The sequence below is a fragment of the Heterodontus francisci genome, chromosome 45 (assembly GCF_036365525.1).
Source record: "Heterodontus francisci isolate sHetFra1 chromosome 45, sHetFra1.hap1, whole genome shotgun sequence".
Lineage (NCBI taxonomy): Eukaryota > Metazoa > Chordata > Chondrichthyes > Heterodontiformes > Heterodontidae > Heterodontus > Heterodontus francisci.
The window spans coordinates 8,285,764-8,305,964 of NC_090415.1; the positions used below are offsets into that span (position 1 = coordinate 8,285,764).

Sequence of the window (20,201 nt, forward strand, 5' to 3'; positions counted from 1 at the left end):
ATATGGGCCCCGGAAGTGCAGAAGGTGTTAGTTTCGGCAGGCATCAAAATCCGCGCAGGCTTGGAGGGCCGAATGGCCTGTTCCTGTGCTGTGTTCTTTATTCTTTGTTCTTTGTAATGCATAAGCCAGGTTTACAAGAGCAGTAACGTCCAACCCTAGGTGCAGACAGATAAATGAAACCCTTGTCCTGCACTCAGATATTAAATAACCTTTACAGTGCTGATTGCAATCGATCAGTCATTATCCAGAATGTGTCAAATGGAAAGAAATAGTAATAATAATAATGAAAATAATAATATAATTCTACTTCTTCTTCTGATCATCATTATGTATATTATTCTTTTGCTTATTATATATTTATTATTATTGTTCGGAGCCTAAAACGGTCAATGTGCATTCTAATAGATGGATGGAGGCAATAGAACTGAATCTGACCTATTTTATGCCTTTCTTGGAAAGTTAACTCTTGTTCTCCAGGGACAGGATGATCACGTGCTATGCCAGAGAATGGAAGAAAAACTTACCATAGTCACTTGCCACATCTCTCTATATATCTTTCTGATGAGAAAGATACATTTCATATTTGTGGTTTTTTTTGTGGGGGTTTAGTGAAAGTAGGTATAAGAACTGGTGAAATGTAACTGGACTGGATTCATTTGAGCTTGCTATGTATACTCCTCAGACATGTTTAGAGATACAGCACTGAAACAGGCCCTTCGGCCCACCGAGTCTGTGCCGCCCATCAACCACCCATTTATACTAATCCTACACGAATCCCATATTCCAATAACATCCCCACCGGTCCCTATATATTTCCCTACCACCTACCTATACTAGGGGCAATTTATAATGGCCAATTAACCTATCAACCTGCAAGTCTTTGGCATGTGGGAAGAAACCGGAGCACCCGGAGGAAACCCACGCAGGCACAGGGAGAACTTGCAAACTCCGCACAGGCAGTACCCAGAATCGAACCCGGGTCGCTGGAGCTGTGAGGCTGCAGTGCTAACCACTGCGCCACTGTGCCGCCCGTTATCGTTATCTCAGCTTTGAGTTATCTTCATATATTGCTGCGAACGAATTCACCTTATTTGTACCATGAAGAAATGAAATTTTGCCTCTGTGTTGTCATTCAATGGATGCATCTAACAACAACTTATATTTATATCGCACCTTTAAGGGAATAAGGCATCTCAAAGCTCTCGGCCGCGGCGTTATGGCATACAATTTGAAACTGAGCCATATAGTCAGATGAAGGAAGGTTGCAAAACGCTTGGTCAAGGAGGTGGGTTTCAAGGAAGAGGGAGAGGGAGCTAAAGAGGTGGTGAGGTTCGGGAAGGGAATTGCAGATAAAAGAACATCAGCAGATGAAGGCACGACCGCCAGTGGTGGAGGGATTACAATGGGGGACTCTCAGGCGGCAAGGATTTTGGGGGGGGGGGGGGCGGTTGCAGGGCTGGTGGAAATGAGCTGAAGCAGAAGAGCAGTTGGTGCTTTTATAGAGGTGGAAACAGGCTGTCTTAGTGATAACGTGAATATATGACTGTAAACTCGAGGCAAATGTAACACCAAAGATGTAAACAATGGTTCAGGCTAAGACAGTCGCCAGGTTTGAGTCATTGACTTGGGGATCTACTCATCCAGCACCGGTTGTCAGAGAAACAGCGTGACAATTTAGCGACACGTTTGTCTTGCAGTCGAACTATGTGCTGTGCTGTGTTTTTTTTTCGGATGATGTCACCCCTGAGACTACATGTTGTTGAGATATAGGGGGAGCCAAGTGTACATCCTCGGGCTACACCAGCGGTAACAGTCTGGGAGGTGGAAGAGAAGCCATTGCAGGTGATCATCGGGCTACGAGTGGACAAGTGACAACGGAACCAGAAGCGTGCAGTCCCGTCCAACTGGAGGACGGTGGGACAGATTTTGGAGAAAGATGGTGTGGTCAACCGTGTCAAAATTTGCAGACAGGTCTCCAAGCAGAAGGAGAGAGAGTTGAGCTGTGTTAGAGACACATCGGATGTCCTTTGTGACTTCGATAGAGCCTTTTCAATACTGCAGCACGGGCAGAAAGCTGCTTGGATGGACCCGAACATGGAGTTCTGGGAAAGATGGCCATGGATTTGGAAGACAGCAGTACATTCAAGGACATTGGAGATGAAAGGAAGCTGGAGACTGGTCGATAGTTGGCATAGTGGTAATTCTACTACACTGGCTATGCAGAAACGCAGTCTAGTACTCTGGAGACGTGCGTTTGCATCCCACCGTGTCAGATCGTGAAATTTCAACACACAATTTTGTAATTCGGCAACGTTTGGTCTAATGGCGACCATGAAACCATTGTTTGACTGCAGTAAAAGCCCATCTGGTTCATGAATCCCTTTGAAGGAAATCTGTAATCCTGATCTGGTCTGGCTGACATGTTACTCCGGACACACAGCCACGTGGCCGACTCTAAAATGCCCTCTGAAATGGCCGAGCAAACCATTCAATTCAAGGGCAATTAGACACCCATATCACATGAACGAATGAAAGCATAAAGGCAGAGTGAGTGGGGTGGAGTGGTCAAGGGACGTTTTATCGAGAGAAGGGTGAAGACGACTGTTTTGAAGGAGAAAGGTACAGCACATCAGGAGAGAGAACCTTTAACAACATCAGCTGGCATGGGAAACAGGACGGGAAGTTTAAGAGAGCAGCAGTTGAGTCTCATAGACAAGTTGAGCTTGGAGCGTGCATGAGAGGAGAAATCACTGAAACTAGATCTTTATGTCGTCATTGTCGACAGGAATAGTGCCGGAAGACTGGAGGATAGCAAATGTTGTCCCCTTGTTCAAGAAGGGGAGTAGAGACAGCCCTGGTAATTATAGACCTGTGAGCCTTACTTTGGTTGTGGGTAAAATGTTGGAAAAGGTTATAAGAGACAGGATTCATAATCATCTTGAAAAGAATAAGTTCATTAGCGATAGTCAGCACGGTTTTGTGACGGGTAGGTCGTGCCTCACAAACCTTATTGAGTTTTTCGAGAAGGTGACCAAACAGGTGGATGAGGGTAAAGCAGTGGATGTGGTGTATATGGATTTCAGTAAGGCGTTTGATAAGGTTCCTCACGGTAGGCTATTGCAGAAAATACGGAAGTATGGGATTGAAGGTGATTTAGAGCTTTGGATCAGAAATTGGCTAGCTGAAAGAAGACAGAGGGTGGTGGTTGATGGCAAATGTTCATCCTGGAGTTTAGTTACTAGTGGTGTACCGCAAGGATCTGTTTTGGGGCCACTGCTGTTTGTCATTTTTATAAATGACCTGGAAGAGGGTGTAGAAGGGTGGGTTAGTAAATTTACGGATGACACTAAGGCCGGTGGAGTTGTGGATAGTGCCGAAGGATGTTATAGGGTACAGAGGGACATCGATAGGCTGCAGAGCTGGGCTGAGAGATGGCAAATGGAGTTTAATGCAGAAAAGTGTGAGGTGATTCACTTTGGAAGGAGTGACAGGAATGCAGAGTACTGGGCTAATGGGAAGATTCTTGGTAGTGTAGATGAACAGAGAGATCTTGGTGTCCAGGTGCATAAATCCCTGAAGGTTGCTACCCAGGTTAATAGGGCTGTTAAGAAGGCATATGGTGTGTTAGCTTTTATTAGTAGGGGGATCGAGTTTCGGAGCCACGAGGTCATGCTGCAGCTGTACAAAACTCTGGTGAGACCGCACCTGGAGTATTGCGTGCAGTTCTGGTCACCGCGTAATAGGAAGGATGTGGAAGCTATGGAAAGGGTGCAGAGGAGATTTACTAGGATGTTGCCTGGTATGGAGGGAAGGTCTTACGAGGAAAGGCTAAGGGACTTGAGGTTGTTTTCGTTGGAGAGAAGGAGGAGGAGAGGTGACTTAATAGAGACATATAAGATAATCAGAGGGTTAGATAGGGTGGATAGTGAGAGTCTTTTTCCTCGGATGGTGATGGCAAACACGAGGGGACATAGCTTTAAGTTGAGGGGTGATAGATATAGGACAGATGTCAGAGGTAGTTTCTTTACTCAGAGAGTAGTAGGGGCGTGGAACGCCCTGCCTGCAACAGTAGTAGACTCGCCAACTTTAAGGGCATTTAAGTGGTCATTGGATAGACATATGGATGAAAATGGAATAGTGTAGGTCAGATGGTTTCACAGGTCGGCGCAACATCGAGGGCCGAAGGGCCCGTACTGCGCTGTAATGTTCTAATTCTAATTCTAGATAGGTAGTCAGTGTTTTAAAAAATCAAACTGTATCAGTATTTCTTAGTATAAAAGAAGGATTGAAAAGTGAATACATTCATACTTCAGACATATAATAGTAATTTCGCAAATATATTTTGAAAAAAAGTTATACATTTTGTGGAATCCTTTAGACAATTGTAAATATTAACAAACTGCATTACGTATCAGTCATGTGTGAGTTATTCCAATGGTTGACCCCGAGAAGAACGGATTCATCGACCTGAAATGAGTGCCTGGTAAGAACATGTTTAGCTCCCTTCATTGATTATTGGATTATACTCCAGCATTCTATTAATATTATTAATATCATTATAATAATTATCAATATGGCTCAGAGATTTAGATAGAAGTTACAGCACATTTTTATTCGTTCATGGGATGTGGGCATCACTGGCTAGTTCAGCATTTATTGCCTAATTGTCCTTGAGAAGGTGGTAGTGAGTTGTCTTCTTGAACCGCTGCATTCCATGAGGTTTAGGTACACCACTGGTGCTGTTAGGAAGGGAGTTCCAGGATTTTGACCCAGCGGAAGTAAAGGAATGATGATATAGTTCCAAGTCAGGATGGTGTTTGTCTTGGAGGGGAACTTGCAGGTGGTGGTGTTTCCATACATCTGCTCCCCTTGTCCTTCTAGCTGGTAGAGGTCGCAGGTTTGGAAGGTGCTGTATAAGGAGCCTTGGTGTGTTGCTGCAGTGCATCTTGTAGATGGTACACACTGCTGCCACTGTGCGTCGGTGGTGGAGGGAGTGAATGTTTGTAGATGGGGTGCCGATCAAGCGGGTTGCTTTGCCCTGGATGGGTTCAAGCTTCTTGAGTGTTGTTGGAGCTGCACCCATCCAGGCAAGTGGAAAGTATTCCATCACACTCCTGACTTGTGCCTTGTAGCTGGTGGACAGACTTTGGGGAGACAGGAGCTGAGTTACTCACCGCAGGATTCCCAGACTCTGACCTGCTCTTGTAGCCACAGTATTTATATGGCTGGTCCAGTTAAGTTTCTGGTCAGTGGTAACCCCCCAGGATGTTGATAGTCGGGGATTCTGCGATGGTAATGCTATTGTACGTCAATGGGAGATGGTTAGATTCTCTTTTGTTGGAGATGGTCATTGCCTGGCACTTGTGTGGCACAAATGTTACTTGCCACTTTTCAGCCCAAACCTGTATGTTTTCCAGGTCTTGCTGCATCTGGAAACAAGCTGCTTCAGTACCTGAGGAGCCGTGAATGGTGCTGAACATTGTGCAATCATCAGCAAACATCTCCAACTCTGACCTTATGACAGAGGGAAGGTCATTGATGAAGCAGCTGAAGATTGGGCCTAGACCAATCTGTGAAACTGGTCGATTCCAGCGCTAATGGTCCACAGCATCCTCCTCTCATTTCCCTTCGTTTAACCATGTCAGGATTTCTTCAATTTCTTTCTCTGTCGTCTGCTTACACAACATCACCGGAAATGCATCCATGATATGTGCCTCAACTGCATCTTGTAGAAGCGATGTTCCACAATTTTCTCAATCCTTGAATGCATTTTTTTTTAATGAATTCCCTATTGGTTGTCTTTTTCTATTCATGGACCTCAGTTTGGACCTCCCTCCCCAGAAGACCAAACCCTTTCACAATTTTAAAAACCTCCATTAGGTCACCCTCTGTCTTTTTTTTCCCCCTTAAAGAAAGGAGTCACAACGTACTAAGGCTCGTAGATGCTCCAATATGAATATATTTAAGCCTGAGTGAGACATATTTTAGGTCTTTCCGTGTATTAAGGGAGATGGGGAGCGGGTGGGAAAATAGAGCTGTTCGGGTATGGTCTGCTACTGCTCCTATTTCTTATGGCCTTACAACCTTACCCTCTCTAACATTCCTGAATGCTTTCCAACCAGTAATATAAAGAACCCATCACTGGCCTTGCTTTATCACGTGCTCTGGTAATGTAACCACGTGACAGCCCCTTGTGGAATATTGTGCCTAAAGTTCACCAGCGTTTGAATTTACAATGCGGAAATTGATGTACACACCTTATATAATAAGCCATTCATCATTGTAGTTAATTTCTCAATCTGGTGCTTGCAACATTTTTGGATTATTACAGGTTTACTTCTTTTTTTCTTCTTCTCAGTGTCCTCTGATTTCATTGCTTTTTCTTTCAGCAGCTCTCTGGCATCGTGTCCCCTTCCAACATACCTTTAAAACCATTTCCAGCAGTGCAGGCGAATGTCCCTATGACCACATTGATCCCGTGTCTGCTCAGGTGCAACCCCTTCATTTTTTCACACTTCCTCTTCCAGGAAAATAGATCCCAGGGGAACATGAGTCTGAAAAAGTCCCTCCTGCACCAAGTCTCTAACCACGCATGTAACTGCACTGTGTGCCTGTCTTGATGGACAATATTATGTGTTACTCAGATGACAGCTGTGAAGGCACTGGGGCATGGACTGAAAGCTGATTGGTGGGATTCAAACATGGAGTTCTTTGAAAGGCGGCAACAGGTTGGAGATGAAAGGGAGATGCAGATCTGTCGGTAGTTCGCAAGGAAAGAGGAGGATTTGAAGGATAGACGAACAGTAGCTTAGGAGAGGAAACCCTTAACACTATCAGCCAGCATAGGAGCCAGGAAGGGAGGTCCTAGAGGGCAGTAAATGCGTCTCATTGACTAGGTGAGTTCGGAAAGGGCGTGAGGACAGAAGGAAAGGAAATGAGAGAAATATCGAGGCCAGGAGAGCGGGAGCCTCAGGGAACGTTCTGCCAGGGGCACAGAAGAATAGAGGGATGCTGCAGAGGCTGATATTCAGATGGCCTCACTCTAAGGGACAATAAAAACCATGCCCACCCCGCACAATCTAGCCAGATGTACAGAAAAGGCATGAAACGGTGTACATATTTCATAGCATAAAATAAGCGTTGCAAAGCCAATATGTTACTACTTCTGGGCTAGGGCATCATTTCACACATATATGTGCAAAAGCATTAGAATTTCTTCCGGAACTGTTTAATCCATTGTAAAGATTACAGAACCGCAGTAAGTATCACTCACCTGTCATGCTTATTCTAATGGGCTGACTCTGAGATGAACGGATCCATCGGCCTGACACCAGTGCCTGGTAGGAACATATGTAACTCGCTTCGTTGCTCTTGGCGACATTTCCAATGGGATAGGTGAGGGACTTTTGGCTTGCGTTGCTGTCTATGACAGTGGTAGAGCCTTTTCGCAACTGAAATCGACCAACTGAGTAACCACGTGGAAGTGAACAAGTAATCGTGACGCTTTCACCTGCCACATACACTGGGTACATAGGACTCGTAGAGATCGTGGGCTGAGGTGGTGTTTCTAAAATGATAAAATACAACATTTTAATTTCCACAACCTTCCCAGTTCTTGAATCAACGTATTTTCTGAATTCTCTGTTGGATATAATCCAGAGTCCGAGGTTAATTCTCTGGGGACATGGCTTCAAATCCCACCACAACAGATGATGAAATTAGAATCTAATTCATAAAAATCTCGCATTATGAAGCTCGTCTAGTAGCGACCAATTGTTGGTTCATGTAAAAACCCACCTGGTCCACTAATGTTCTTCAGTGAAGGAAATCTGCTGTCTTTCGCTGATCTGGCCTCCACGTGACTCCAGCCCCCACAGCAGTGTTGTTGACTCTTAAATGTCCTCAGAAATGGCCTAGCAAGCCACTCAATTAAGAACTATTAGGGATGGGCAATAATTGCTGGGCAAGCCAGTGATGCCCGCATCCCATGAACCAGTGAAATGAAGTATTGGGCTTACTCTTCTGTTCACGGTCCCCAATTTTGGACTCCCCGGGAGTGTTAACAATCATATCTGTGTGTAACCTATCAAATCCTTTCACAATTGTAAATACTTCCATTGGTTCAACCCTCAACCTTCTCTTTCAAGTTGGAAAAACAAATGGTATACCATTTCCATAGTATAAAGTCAAGGTTGCAAAGAGTATATATTCTTAGTTAAGTGTCAGAGCAAAATTCCACAAATATATCTGGGAAACCGTTATTGCTTTGTCTGGAATCGTTAATCAATTGTACCTATTACTGAATTGTAATAGGCTTCACTCACGTGTGACAGTTATTCTCATGGGTTGACTCCGAGAAGAACGGATCCATCGACCTGACACCTGTGTCTCATAGGAACATGTGTAATTCCCTTCGTTGCTCATGGCGACAATCCCGATGGGGTAGGTGAGGGATTGTTGGCTTATGGTGCTGCTTTTGAGAGTGTCCGAGCCTTTCAGCAACTGAAATCGACCACCTGAGTGATCCCGTGGAACTGTGCAAGTAATTGTGATAGATTCCCCTGTCACATAGACTGGGTGCTTTGGACTGGTAGAGATGGTGGGCTGAGGCGGGGTTTCTGAAACGATAAAATGCGAATTACCAACCCCAGATTTCCAAGAGCTCAACTACTCGTGGGCTTTGTGAATCTTTAGAGTTCTCTACCCCAGAGGGCTGTGGAAGCATGCCATTTCGTATGTTGAAAGCAGACATTGACACATTAAAATAGAAAGGAAGGCTACAGACGGTATACATATTTCATGGTCTGAAATAAGGGTTGTCTTAGAGAGATACAGCACTGAAACAGGCCCTTCGGCCCACAGAGTCGGTGCCGGCCAACAGCCATCCACTTATACTTATCCTAAATTAACCCCCTATTCCCTATCATATCCCCACCACCTACCAACACTCGGGGCAATTTACAAAGGCCAACTTTCCTATCAACCTGCAAGTCTTTGACTGTGAGAGGAAACCAGAGCACCCGGTGGAAACTCACACAGTCGCAGGATGAACTTGCAAACTCTGCATAGGCAGTACCCAGAATGGAACCGTGGTTGCTGGATGTAATGAAGCTGCTGTGCTAACCACTGCATCACTGTGCATACTTACCTTTCCACCGATTAAGCATCATTTCAAAAACATATCTGGAAAAAAATCATGATTAGTTTCTGGAATTGTTCGATCAGTTGTAAATGTTAACTAACAGCAGCGAGTATCACTCACGTGTGACAGTTATTCTGATGGTTTGACTCTGAGATGAACGGAACCATCGACCTGACACCAGTGTCTGGTAGGAACATGTGTAACTCCCTTCGTTGCTCTTGGCGACATTTCTAATGGGATGCGTAAAGGACCGTTGACTTGCATTGCTGTCTATGACAGTGGTAGAGCCTTTGCGCAAGTGAAATCGACCAATTGAGTAACCAGGTGGAAGTGTGCAAGTAATCGAGACGCTTTCTCCTGCCACATACACTGGGTATGTAGGACGCGTAGAGATCGTGGGCTGAGACGGAGTTGCTGTAATGATAAAAGCCAAGAGCATCATCTCCACACCTCCACCTATCTACTCTTTTTCTGAAAATGGACTTTGCTTCAGTCTCAGTACAAGCAGCCCTTGTATTAGATTCGAACACAAGCCCCAATATATGCTTTCTATGAGATCTGAGGGCATCTGGCACAATGCAGAGGTAAGATTGTAACTCGCCAGGGTGTATTCCTGCATGAGTTCAGCCCTCATCCTTCTCTTTTCCAGGGAAAAACGCCACCATGTATTACAAGTGAACATAAAAACATGCAAATTAGGAGCAGGAGTAGGCCACCCAGAGGTTGCGAATCTTTAGAATTCCCTACCCCAGAGGGCTACGGAAGCTCACTCATTGAGTATGCTTAAAGCATAGATTGACTGATTTCTAAATACCAATGGCATAAAGGGATATGGCGATAGTGTGGGGGGAAAAGGCATTGAAGTGGATGATCAGTCATGATAGTATTGAATGGCGGAGCAGGCCCGATGGGCTGAATGCTCCTGCTCCTATTTGCCTATGTTCCTACCCCCACTCCCTCCCAGATCGTCGACGGTTGCGATTCTTTGGTGGAGGATGCTGGGATCAAGCATGTCAAAGGTTATAGACAGGTCAAGAAGCACAAGGAGATATAGCTAACCTTCGGTAAAGTCACAGAAGCTGTCATTTATGACTTAGATAACAGCCATTTAGACACAGTGTATGGATGCAAACCTGATCAGAGGGAATCAAGTTTGAAAATGTTGGAAAATTTGAGATACAGTAACACATATGAGGAGTTTGGAGACAAATGGGTGGTGCAGATCTTTCGGTAGTTCGCAAGGAAGGAGGAGACAAAGGTTCTTTCTTTTATGGGGAATTTCAACAGTACCACAGGAGAAGGAGCCGTTACCACTATCAGCTGTCATGGCAGCCAGGAAGGGAAGTTGGAGAGGGCAGCAAATGGGTCACACGGACTACTTGAGCTCGGAAAGGGCATGAGGGTAAAATGGATGGGATCTAGAGAAATGTGCAAGATCATGGCTGGAAAAGGGGGGAACCTCAGGGGACGATCTGCCTGGGAGGCAGCTGAAGGGAGGGAAGCTGCAGAGACAGTTGATGGGATGGTCTCATTCTTCGGGACAAAACCGTCAATGAGCACATTCTAGCCAGAAGCAGAGAATTTTGACTGCACAGGAGGAGGCCATTCGGCCCCTCGTGTCTGCACTGGCTCTCCAAAAGAGCAGTTTACCTCGTGCCATTCCCCTGCCTTCTCCGCACAGCCCTGCATATTCTCCCATTTCAAATAACAATATAATTTCCTCTTCAATGCTTCAATTGAACCTGCCTCCTCTACACTCTCCAGCAGATCCCAAACACTTGCTGCAAGAATAAGTTTTCCCTCACATCGCTGTTCCCTCTTTTGCCAATCACCTTAAATCTGTCTCCTCTTGTTCTCCTTCCACCAATGGGAACAGTTTCTCTCCATATGCTCTGTCCAGACCCCTCATGAATTTGAATACCTCTGCAGAAGCTCCTCCCAGCCTTCTCTTCTCCAAGGAAAACATTCTCTACTTCTGCAATCTGTCCTCGTAACTGAAGTTCCTCATTCCTCGAAACATTCTTCTGAATATTTTATGCACTCTGTATGATGCTTTCTGATCCTTCCTACAGTGTGGCGCCCATAACTGGACACAATACTCCAGCTGAGGCCGAGATTGTGTCTTATACAGTTTCAAAATATCCCTCCTTACTCTTGTACTCTATACCCCTATTAATAAAGCCCATGTTACTGTATAAACCGCTCTTTCAACCTGTCCTGCCACTTCAATGATTTATGTACATATACACCCACGTCTCTCTGCTCCTGCACCCCCTTTAGAATTATAAATTTTATCTTATACTGTCCCTCCGCGTTCTTCCTTCCAAAATGAATTACTTTACACAAATCTGCATTAAATTGCCTCTATCCCTTGTCCACCCATTCCACGATCCTGTCTATGTCCTTTTTAATTTCCGTACTGTCCTCCTCACAGTTAATGTTTCCCAGTTTGGTTTCATCCGCAAATTTTGAGGTTGTGCCCCTGTACATCAAGGTCGAGGTCATTAATAAATATCAGGAAGAGCAAGGGTCCAAACGCAGACCCTAGTGAACTCCACAAACCTTCCTCCACTTCAAAGTCATCCATTAACCACTCGGCTCCTTCTTCTTGACACTCAGCCAATTTCGTATTCATGTTGCTACTGTCCCTTTTATTCCAGGAGCTATAACTTTGCTCACAGGTCCGTTGTGCTGCACTTCATCAAATGCTTTTGGAAGTCCATGTACAACAACAGCATTACCCCCATCAACCTTCTCTGTTACCTCATCTAATGACTCCAGCAAGTTCATTAAAGAGGATTTGCCCTTCACAAGTCCGTGCTGGCGTTCGCTAATTAACGCGAATTTTCCCAAGTGACTAATAATTTTGTCCCAAATGATCATTTCCAGAAGCTTCCCCACTGCCGAAGTTAAACTGACTGGCCTGTAGTTATTGGGCTTATCTTAACGCCCTCTTTGCAATAAGAGTGTAACATTTGCAATTCTCCAGTCCTCGGGCATCACTCCTGAATCTAGGGAAGACTGGAAAATTAAAGCCAGGGTCTCAACAATTTTCATTCTCATTTCCCTCAGTATCCTTGGATGCATGTCATCTGGTTCTGGTGTCGTATCCACTTTAAATACAGACTACCTCCTGGTTATCAATTTGAAACTATTCACGTGTCTGAATTTATTTTTTTCCACCATGATCTGCCCAGCATCTACTTTGGTAAACACACGTGCAAAGTATTCAGTTAATACTCAGTCATGCCCCCTGCCTCCGTACGTAAATCCCATTTTTGATCCCTAATCGGCCCCAGTTATAAATAAGAATGCATCAAACGGTATACATATCTCATAGTGTAAACTAAGGGTTGCAACATGTGTATGTTCTTATTTCACGTATCGAGGTCATTTCAAAAACAAATCTGGAAAAACGTTTTGATTTTTTTTCTGGAATTGTTGGATCAATTGGAACTGTTACTAACGGCAGCAAGTTTCACTCACGTGTGACATTTATTCTAATGGGTTGACTCTGAGAAGAACGGATCCATTGACCTGACACCTGTGTCTGGTAGGAACATGTGTAATTCCCTTCATTGCTCATGGTGACATTTCTAATGAGATGCATGAGGGACTGTTGACTTGTGTTGCTGTCTATGACAGTGGTAGAGCCTTTTCGCAACCGAAATCGACCAACTGAGTAACCACGTGGAAGTGCACAAGTAATCGTGACGCTTTCTCCTGCCACATATATTGTGTGCGTAGGACTCGTAGAGATCGTGGGCTGAGTTGGGGTTGCTGAAACGATAAAAGATTATCCTATATTATTTATTATTGTATTAGATTCGAACACAAGCAACAACCTATGCTGTCCAGAGATCTGATAACATCCGACTCAATGCAGAGGTAAGTTTGTAACTCACCAGGGCGGATTCACTGATTGAGTTAGAGACTCGGGTATCCAGGTCCCTAGATGATTTAAATGACAGCAACAGCTCTTCAGGGACATTGGCGTTTATATCTAGGCAGTAGAATACAAGGGGGTACAAGCCATGGAGGCATAGAATTGGAACTGCACAGAAGGAGGCCATTTGGCCCATCGAGTCTATGTAGGCTGTCTGTAGACGAATCCAATAGTCTGATTCCCCAGCTCTATTCCTGTAGCCCTGCAGGTTTATCTCCCTCCATTACCCAGTCAGTTTCCTATTGAAATCATTGATCATCTCTACTTCCACATCCTTGTAGGCAGCGAGTTCCAGGTCATCACCACTCACTGCGTGAAAACGTTCTTCCGTGCATTCCCACTGCCCAAACCCTTAAATCTATGCGCCCTAGTGCTTGTACCCTCAACTAACGGCAACATTTATTCTTTGTTTGCCATATCAAAACCTTCCATAATCTTCAACACCTCTATCCAATCTCTCCTTCAATCTCCTTTGCTTCAAGGAGAACAACCCCAGCTTCTCCAACCTAACCTTGTAGCTAAAATTCCTCAGCCCTGGAACTATGCAGATGAAGCTCCTCTGCACACTCTCAAGGACCCTCACATCCTTCTTAACGTATGGTGACCAGAAGTGGACACAATACTCTAGTTGTGGCCTAACCAGAGCTTTATGGAGGTTCAGAATACATTTCCTGCTTTTGTCTTTATTTACGAAGCCCAATATCACATCTGGTTTCCCAGCACTCTCTCAATATTTCCTGCCACCTTCAAAGATCAATGCACATGACTCCCCAAGTCTCTCTGTCCATGTGCCCTCTTCATAACTGCACCGTTTAAACTCTATTGACTCTCCTTATCGCTTTTGTCAAAATATATATCAGCAATGCAGTGATCCTAGCACTGACCAATGGGAAAAAAACGCTGCTTTAAGTCCTCCAGTCTGAAAGGCAACCATTTAACATGACGTGCTGTTTTCTATCTTAAAGCATTTTTTTTTGATCCGAGCTGACATCAATCCTCCTCTCCCATGAACCTCAATTTTGTTAACCAACCTTCTAGGCGATACTTTGTCAAATGCTTTCTTAAAATCTATACGGACAACATTCATTGCTTTCCCGTCATCATCCTTCTCTGTTACCTCATTAAAACAAATCAGTCAGATTGGTCAAGTGTGACCAAGTGTGACAAATGTCTTTACACCCTTTCTTGCATAAGGGTGTCACATTTGCCACTCTCCAATCCTCTGGCACCTCCACCGTATCTAGGGAGGTTCAGATGATTTTGGCAAGCCCTTCTGCTCTATCCAGCACTACTTCCTTCAAGAACCTGGGATCCAAGCCATCCGGCCTATGAGACCTCAACATAACCAGCCCTTCACAGTACTTCACATCCTGTCCATCTATTTACACCCCATCCATTATCTCTACCATCTCTGCTTCCACCGATATTTTATCAGAATCCTCTTCCACAGTAAACACACATGCAAAGAAACATTCTAGACTTGCCCTGTGCCTGTAAGCATATATTACTTCCCTTGGTCCCCAATAGGCCCAACCTACCTTTTACTACCCATTTACGATTTGCATGCTGGTAGAATATTTTTGGGTTTCCTTTTGTGTTCACTGCCTTTCTATTCTCATATAACTTCTTTGCAAGTCGTTTCTTTTTTCTTCTTCACTTGTCCTCTCAACTTATTGCATTTGACCTGTTTCTCGCTTGTCAAATTCACCTGACATGCATCATAGTCCTTCTTTTGCTTTGTTTCATCACCCTGCTTCAGATATAACTAGCCCACGTTAAGCCGCATGTGGAGTAATATGCCCAGTTCCCGGCACCACAGCACAGGGACAATATATAGCTCTTGGAGGGAATGCAGCATATTTTCTCACATTGACTCTTGGACGTCAAGGGTATAATAAAGAGGAGACATTTTACAAGCAAGAATTTAGGAGATTAAGGTGTGGCTTGGTTGAACTTTTCAAGATATTAAGGGGAACAGATAATGTAGATGGAGAAAAGCAATTTCTGGCGCTGGGGGAGTCCAGAACTATGGCACACAATCCAAACATTAGAGCCAAACTATCCAGGAGCAAAACTTATACAGACAAAAATTGGCCAAAGTTTGGAACTATCTTTTAAAAGTGGCAATGAATGAGAGGCAAAATAACATTGGCGAACTGTCCCACCCCGCAACTAAATGAATTACTCCAGCCCTCGCCTCCAAGACTGTCTCTACGTGGCCAGAAAGATTCCGTGGATAAGTTCAGGAGAACGCAATTGTTAAGAGCTTCGGGGAATATAAATGCAAAGTCCCCTCTTTCTCCCAGGCATGCAGAACTTAATATATCTCCGCCCTCAATTTTTCTGATATTTTATTACAGATTTGCTGCTCGATCTCCTTCTCACTTTTGGGGATCTACGTGAACAACTGACAATGCAAAAACTTCTTTTATGTTCTTTAACATAATCAAATAGTTTCCATCTTTCAACACTTTCTATATGGTCCCTCTGCAGCAGTGTATTATAAGAACTCAAAGACATATCAATCATCTTTTGATTTGGGCGATGGTGTTCTTACCTGGGTTGCACCTCACACCTGCATCTTCGTTGTGACCGCAGTTTTCTTTCCCCCATCCGCTGAAGCTGCAAGACCGCAGGGAAGACTCTGTCCCAGTGCATGCAACATCGTCCATCCAAATACGCCCGGTACCTGCTCCGAAGTGAGCGCTGCTGTGCGCTGATATGGCGGGCCCGCAGCGCAACTCAGTGCAAACTACTTTGGCATCTGGCATACCCCAGCTGTCATCGCAAACCGTTCCCCATTCTCCTCCGTAATAAACCTCCACTCTTCCAGAGCAACGATCGTTTGTGTTCACCAGTCTCACATTCGATGCTGTTGGACATTTTAGATTAACAAATCACCCTCCTCTGATAAGGAACAGAATATCATTCACTAGTAGCTTCCGCAATCATTAACAACAGTGCACTGAGTGTGTCCTTTTATCATTGCGGTATGTTGGTAATCTAAGATTTATAAGGTTGCATAAGGAGATCGATAGATTTCTACATATTAAAAACATCAAGGCTTACGGGCACAGTGCTGGAAAATGGTGTTGAAGCAGAAGATCATTGAATGGCGGAGCGGGCTCAACGGGCTGAATGGCCCACTCCTGCTCCTATTTCTTATCGCCTTATGTTCACTCAACAGCAGGACCATTACGTTTTTTGTTTTGTTTTGCATTTTTCCGGCCATCTTTTTCTACCAGTCAAAATTTATTTTCAATGGCTATGTAGAACAGTAACACGTCTTCACATTGGTTCTCAATCTGGCAACACCTTAAGGGCGCTATGTAAGGAGAAGAAAACTAAGACTAGGGCGGCACAGTGGCGCAGTGGTTCGCACCGCAGCCTCACAGCTCCAGGGACCCGGGTACTGCCTGTGTGGAGTTTGCAAGTTCTCCCTGTGTCTGCGTGGGTTTTCTCCGGGTGCTCCGGTTTCCTCCCACAAGCCAAAAGACTTGCAGGGTGATAGGTAAATTGGCCATTATAAATTGTCACTAGTATAGGTAGGTGGTAGGGAAATATAGGGACAGGTGGGGATGTTTGGTAGGAATATGGGATTAGTGTAGGATTAGTATAAATGGGTGGTTGATGTTCGGCACAGACTCGGTGGGCCGAAGGGCCTGTTTCAGTGCTGTATCTCTAATCCAATCTAATCTAATCTAAAAACTGGAAAGAATTGCATTCATATAGCGCCGTTGACGAAGCGCCACATCGCTTTAATGCCAGTTGGCACTTTGGATGTGCGGCTGCTGATTTCCTGTCGGAAACGCAGCATTTGGGCACAGCAAGATGCCATAAAACTGCAGTGTGATAATAAGCAGGTAGTCTGCTTTTGTGACGTTGATGAGGGACAAAAAAAAAGGCCGAAACCCACTCACCCTTCGTCGAAATAGTGCCATGGGGTCTTGGACGCCCACTTGAAGTGGGGCTCGAATCAACAACCTCCTATGTCAGCAGTGATAGCGCCACAAGTTGGCACCACAACTTTGATTGAGCCACAATCAATACACCATGTGGTAGCTTTCATTCAGTACCTAACTGACAGCGGTTATTTCACACTAACAAGTCGGGTACCCATCACCAGTGAAAGCGCACAGGCACGATTTTCGTCCTGAATCACAAACTGCTGCTGATAATGGTTCCCACTTATACATCTGGAGGGATGTTTCCTCGGCAGCGCCATTAATTCGAACTGGAGTGTCTTGTGACCCAAATGCTGCGCTGGTTCGAACTTACAGAGCTTCTAGTTGGATCCCATCTCTTATCAACATCCTGGGGGTTACCATTGACCAGAAACTGAACTGGAGCAGTCACATAAATACCGTGGCTACAGGAGCTTGTCAGAGGCTGGGAATTCTGCGGTTAGTAACTCACCTCCTGACTCCCCAAAGCCTGTCCACCATCTACAAAGCACAAGTCAGGAGTGTGATGGAATACTCTCCATTGTCTGGACGGGTGCAGCTCTAACAACACTCAAGAGGTTCGACACCATCCAGGACAAAGCAACCCATTGATCGCTACCTTAGCCACCACCTTCATCATTCACCGCCTTCACCATCAATGCACAGTGGCAGCAGCGTGGACTATCTGCAAGAGGCACAGCAGCAACTCACGAAGGTTCCTTGGACAACTCCTTCCAAACCCGTGACCTCTATCACCTAGGAGGACAGGGCAACAGACCCATGGGAACACCACCACCTGCAAGGTCCCCTCCAAGCCACACATCATCCTGATTTGGAATGATATCGGCCGTTCCTTCACTGTCGCTGGGTCAACATCCTGGGACTCCCTGCCTAACAGCACTGTGGGTGTACCTGCCCCGAATGGACTGCAGCGGTTCAAGAAGGCAGCTCACCGCCACCTTCTCAAGGGCAATTAGGGGTGGGCAATAAATGCTGGCCTAGCCAGTGACGCCCACATCCCATGAACGAATAAAAAAGCGATCACAAGCTTGCACAGATGTTATTATCTCTCGTTTCTCAGGATATCAGTAATTTAGTCCAGCCATACTGCCCCCCCAAATTAAACTTTAACTTCTTACCCAATTTCTCTGATCAAACGTGCCTTTTTTTCTTAAATGGCCTTCGGTTTTTCAACAACTGCTGTCGTGTTTTGAATGCACCTCCTACCAATGTAATCTATAATTGCGTTAGCCACCATCACAGAGAATATTGGCTTAAAATCCAGTTATTAGTGCTGGTTGCTGTATCGTTCGTCAGCTTTTTGCTCATGTTTTCTGGGACGTCTGTGGAATGTAGACCTGTATCCTCTATACCCCTCATTTCAAGTATCCTTGCTTGAGAAGTATCTTATGATGCACTTTACCTAGGCTAAGCTGCTAACCTATTAACTAACACAGTATTCTGCACAGATATGTCTCAATCTACACCACCTAGATTTAAATAACTACTTATTCATCTCATTGTCAGTTGTAGGGCCTCACTGTGTCTACATTAACAGTTGCATTTCCTTATAGAATGACACAATGCACTGCAGCAACTCGCCAAGGCTGCTTCCACAGCACCTTCTAAACCTCCCGCCTCTACCACATGGGATCACCAAGGAGCTGCAAGTTTCCATCCAAGTCTAACTTGATCAAGTAATTAAGTCTGAACTTCATCTCGATCAAGTCATTGAGACTTAAGTCACTTGAGATTACCTTGGTGTCCAAGAACCAATGTGAGAAATGATGCCGCATTTAAGTAGATCAATTAATTAACTCTTCAGTTTACTTCTGTTCAGTTTAGCTACCCTACAATTAAATCAGTGCCGTCAAATGTACATTGTTTTTCCATGTGGAAGCTCCAGGCTCTTTCCTGTGTCCTGGACAACCACAGCTACAGGAAGCGTCGTCAGCTGGAAGAGGTCGATCTCTCAGATTGGGTGCTTGTGCAGTGGCTGGCACCATTTATTCTTTGGTGAAGATTCTTTGGTGGAGGATGGTGGGATCAACCATGTCATAGGTTACAGACAGGTCAAGAAGCACGAGGGGAGATAGTTTACCTTCGGCAAAGTCACAGAGGACATCATGTATTAGTTAGATCGCAGCCATTTAGGCACAGTGGCATGGATGCAAACCTGATCAGAGGGAATCAAATATGGAGTCTTTTGAAAGTGGTGTCAACTTTTAGAGACAGCAACACATACAAGGAGTTTGGAGACAAAGGGAGATGTGGATCTGTCGGTAGCTCGCAAGGAAGGAGGAGCCAAGGGTTCTTTCTTTTATGGAGAATTTCAACAGTACCACATGAGAAGGAGCCGTTACCACTATCAGCTGTCATGGGAGCCAGGAAGGGAAGTTGGAGAGGGCAGGTCTCATGGACTACGTGAGCTCGGAAAGGGCATGAGAGCAAAACTAGGGAACTAGAGAAATGTGTGAGATAATGGCCGGAACAGGAGGAACCTCAGGGGAGGTTCTGCCAGGGAGGTGGCTGAAGTGCGGGAAGCTGCAGTGACAGTTGTTGGGATCATCTCATTCCTCGGGACAAAGACATCCGCGAGCACATTCTAGCCAACATTTCAGAATCAGAGAGCTGCGGCTGCACAGGAGGAGGCCATTCGGCCCCTCGCGTATGCACTGGTTCCCGAAAAGAGAAATTTACCTCGCCCACCTCCCCTGCCTTCAACGCACAGGCCTGAACATTATTCCTTTTCAGAATCTTGAAGGGAATGCAACACAACTTCTCACATTGGTTCTTGGACACCAAGGTTAAATCACGACATTATACAAACAAGGATTTAGGAGATTAAAGGCGTGCACTTGTTGAACTTTTCAAGATATTAAGCGGAACAGATAATGTAGATGAAGAAAAGCAATTTCTGGTGCTGGGGGAGTCCAGAACTGTGACACTTCATCCAAAAATTAGAGCCAGATCTTCCAGGAGCAATATTGGGCAACACTTATACAGACAAAACTTGGCCAAAGTTTGGAACTACCTTTTAAAAGTGGCAATGAATGAGAGGCAAAATAACATTGGCGAACTGTCCCACCCCGCAACTAAATGAATTACACCGGCCCTCGCCTCCAAGACTGTCTCTACATGGCCAGAAAGATTCCGTGGATACGTTCAG

The 20,201-nt window shown here is 44.9% G+C and overlaps 1 protein-coding gene across 3 annotated transcripts in view; it reads right to left on the reverse strand.

Annotated features, from left to right (window-relative positions):
- Positions 1 to 20,201, reverse strand: part of LOC137356218 (uncharacterized) — a 64,499-nt gene that overhangs the window by 28,137 nt on the left and 16,161 nt on the right. For all 3 annotated transcript variants that reach the window (XM_068022073.1, XM_068022072.1, XM_068022071.1), the window contains 5 exons: positions 15,646 to 15,960; positions 12,629 to 12,922; positions 9,263 to 9,556; positions 8,325 to 8,618; positions 7,274 to 7,567 (listed from right to left, as the gene is read on the reverse strand). In XM_068022073.1, coding sequence (XP_067878174.1) covers positions 7,274 to 7,567; positions 8,325 to 8,618; positions 9,263 to 9,556; positions 12,629 to 12,922; positions 15,646 to 15,960 — 1,491 coding nt within the window. The remainder of the gene's footprint in view (positions 1 to 7,273; positions 7,568 to 8,324; positions 8,619 to 9,262; positions 9,557 to 12,628; positions 12,923 to 15,645; positions 15,961 to 20,201) is intronic.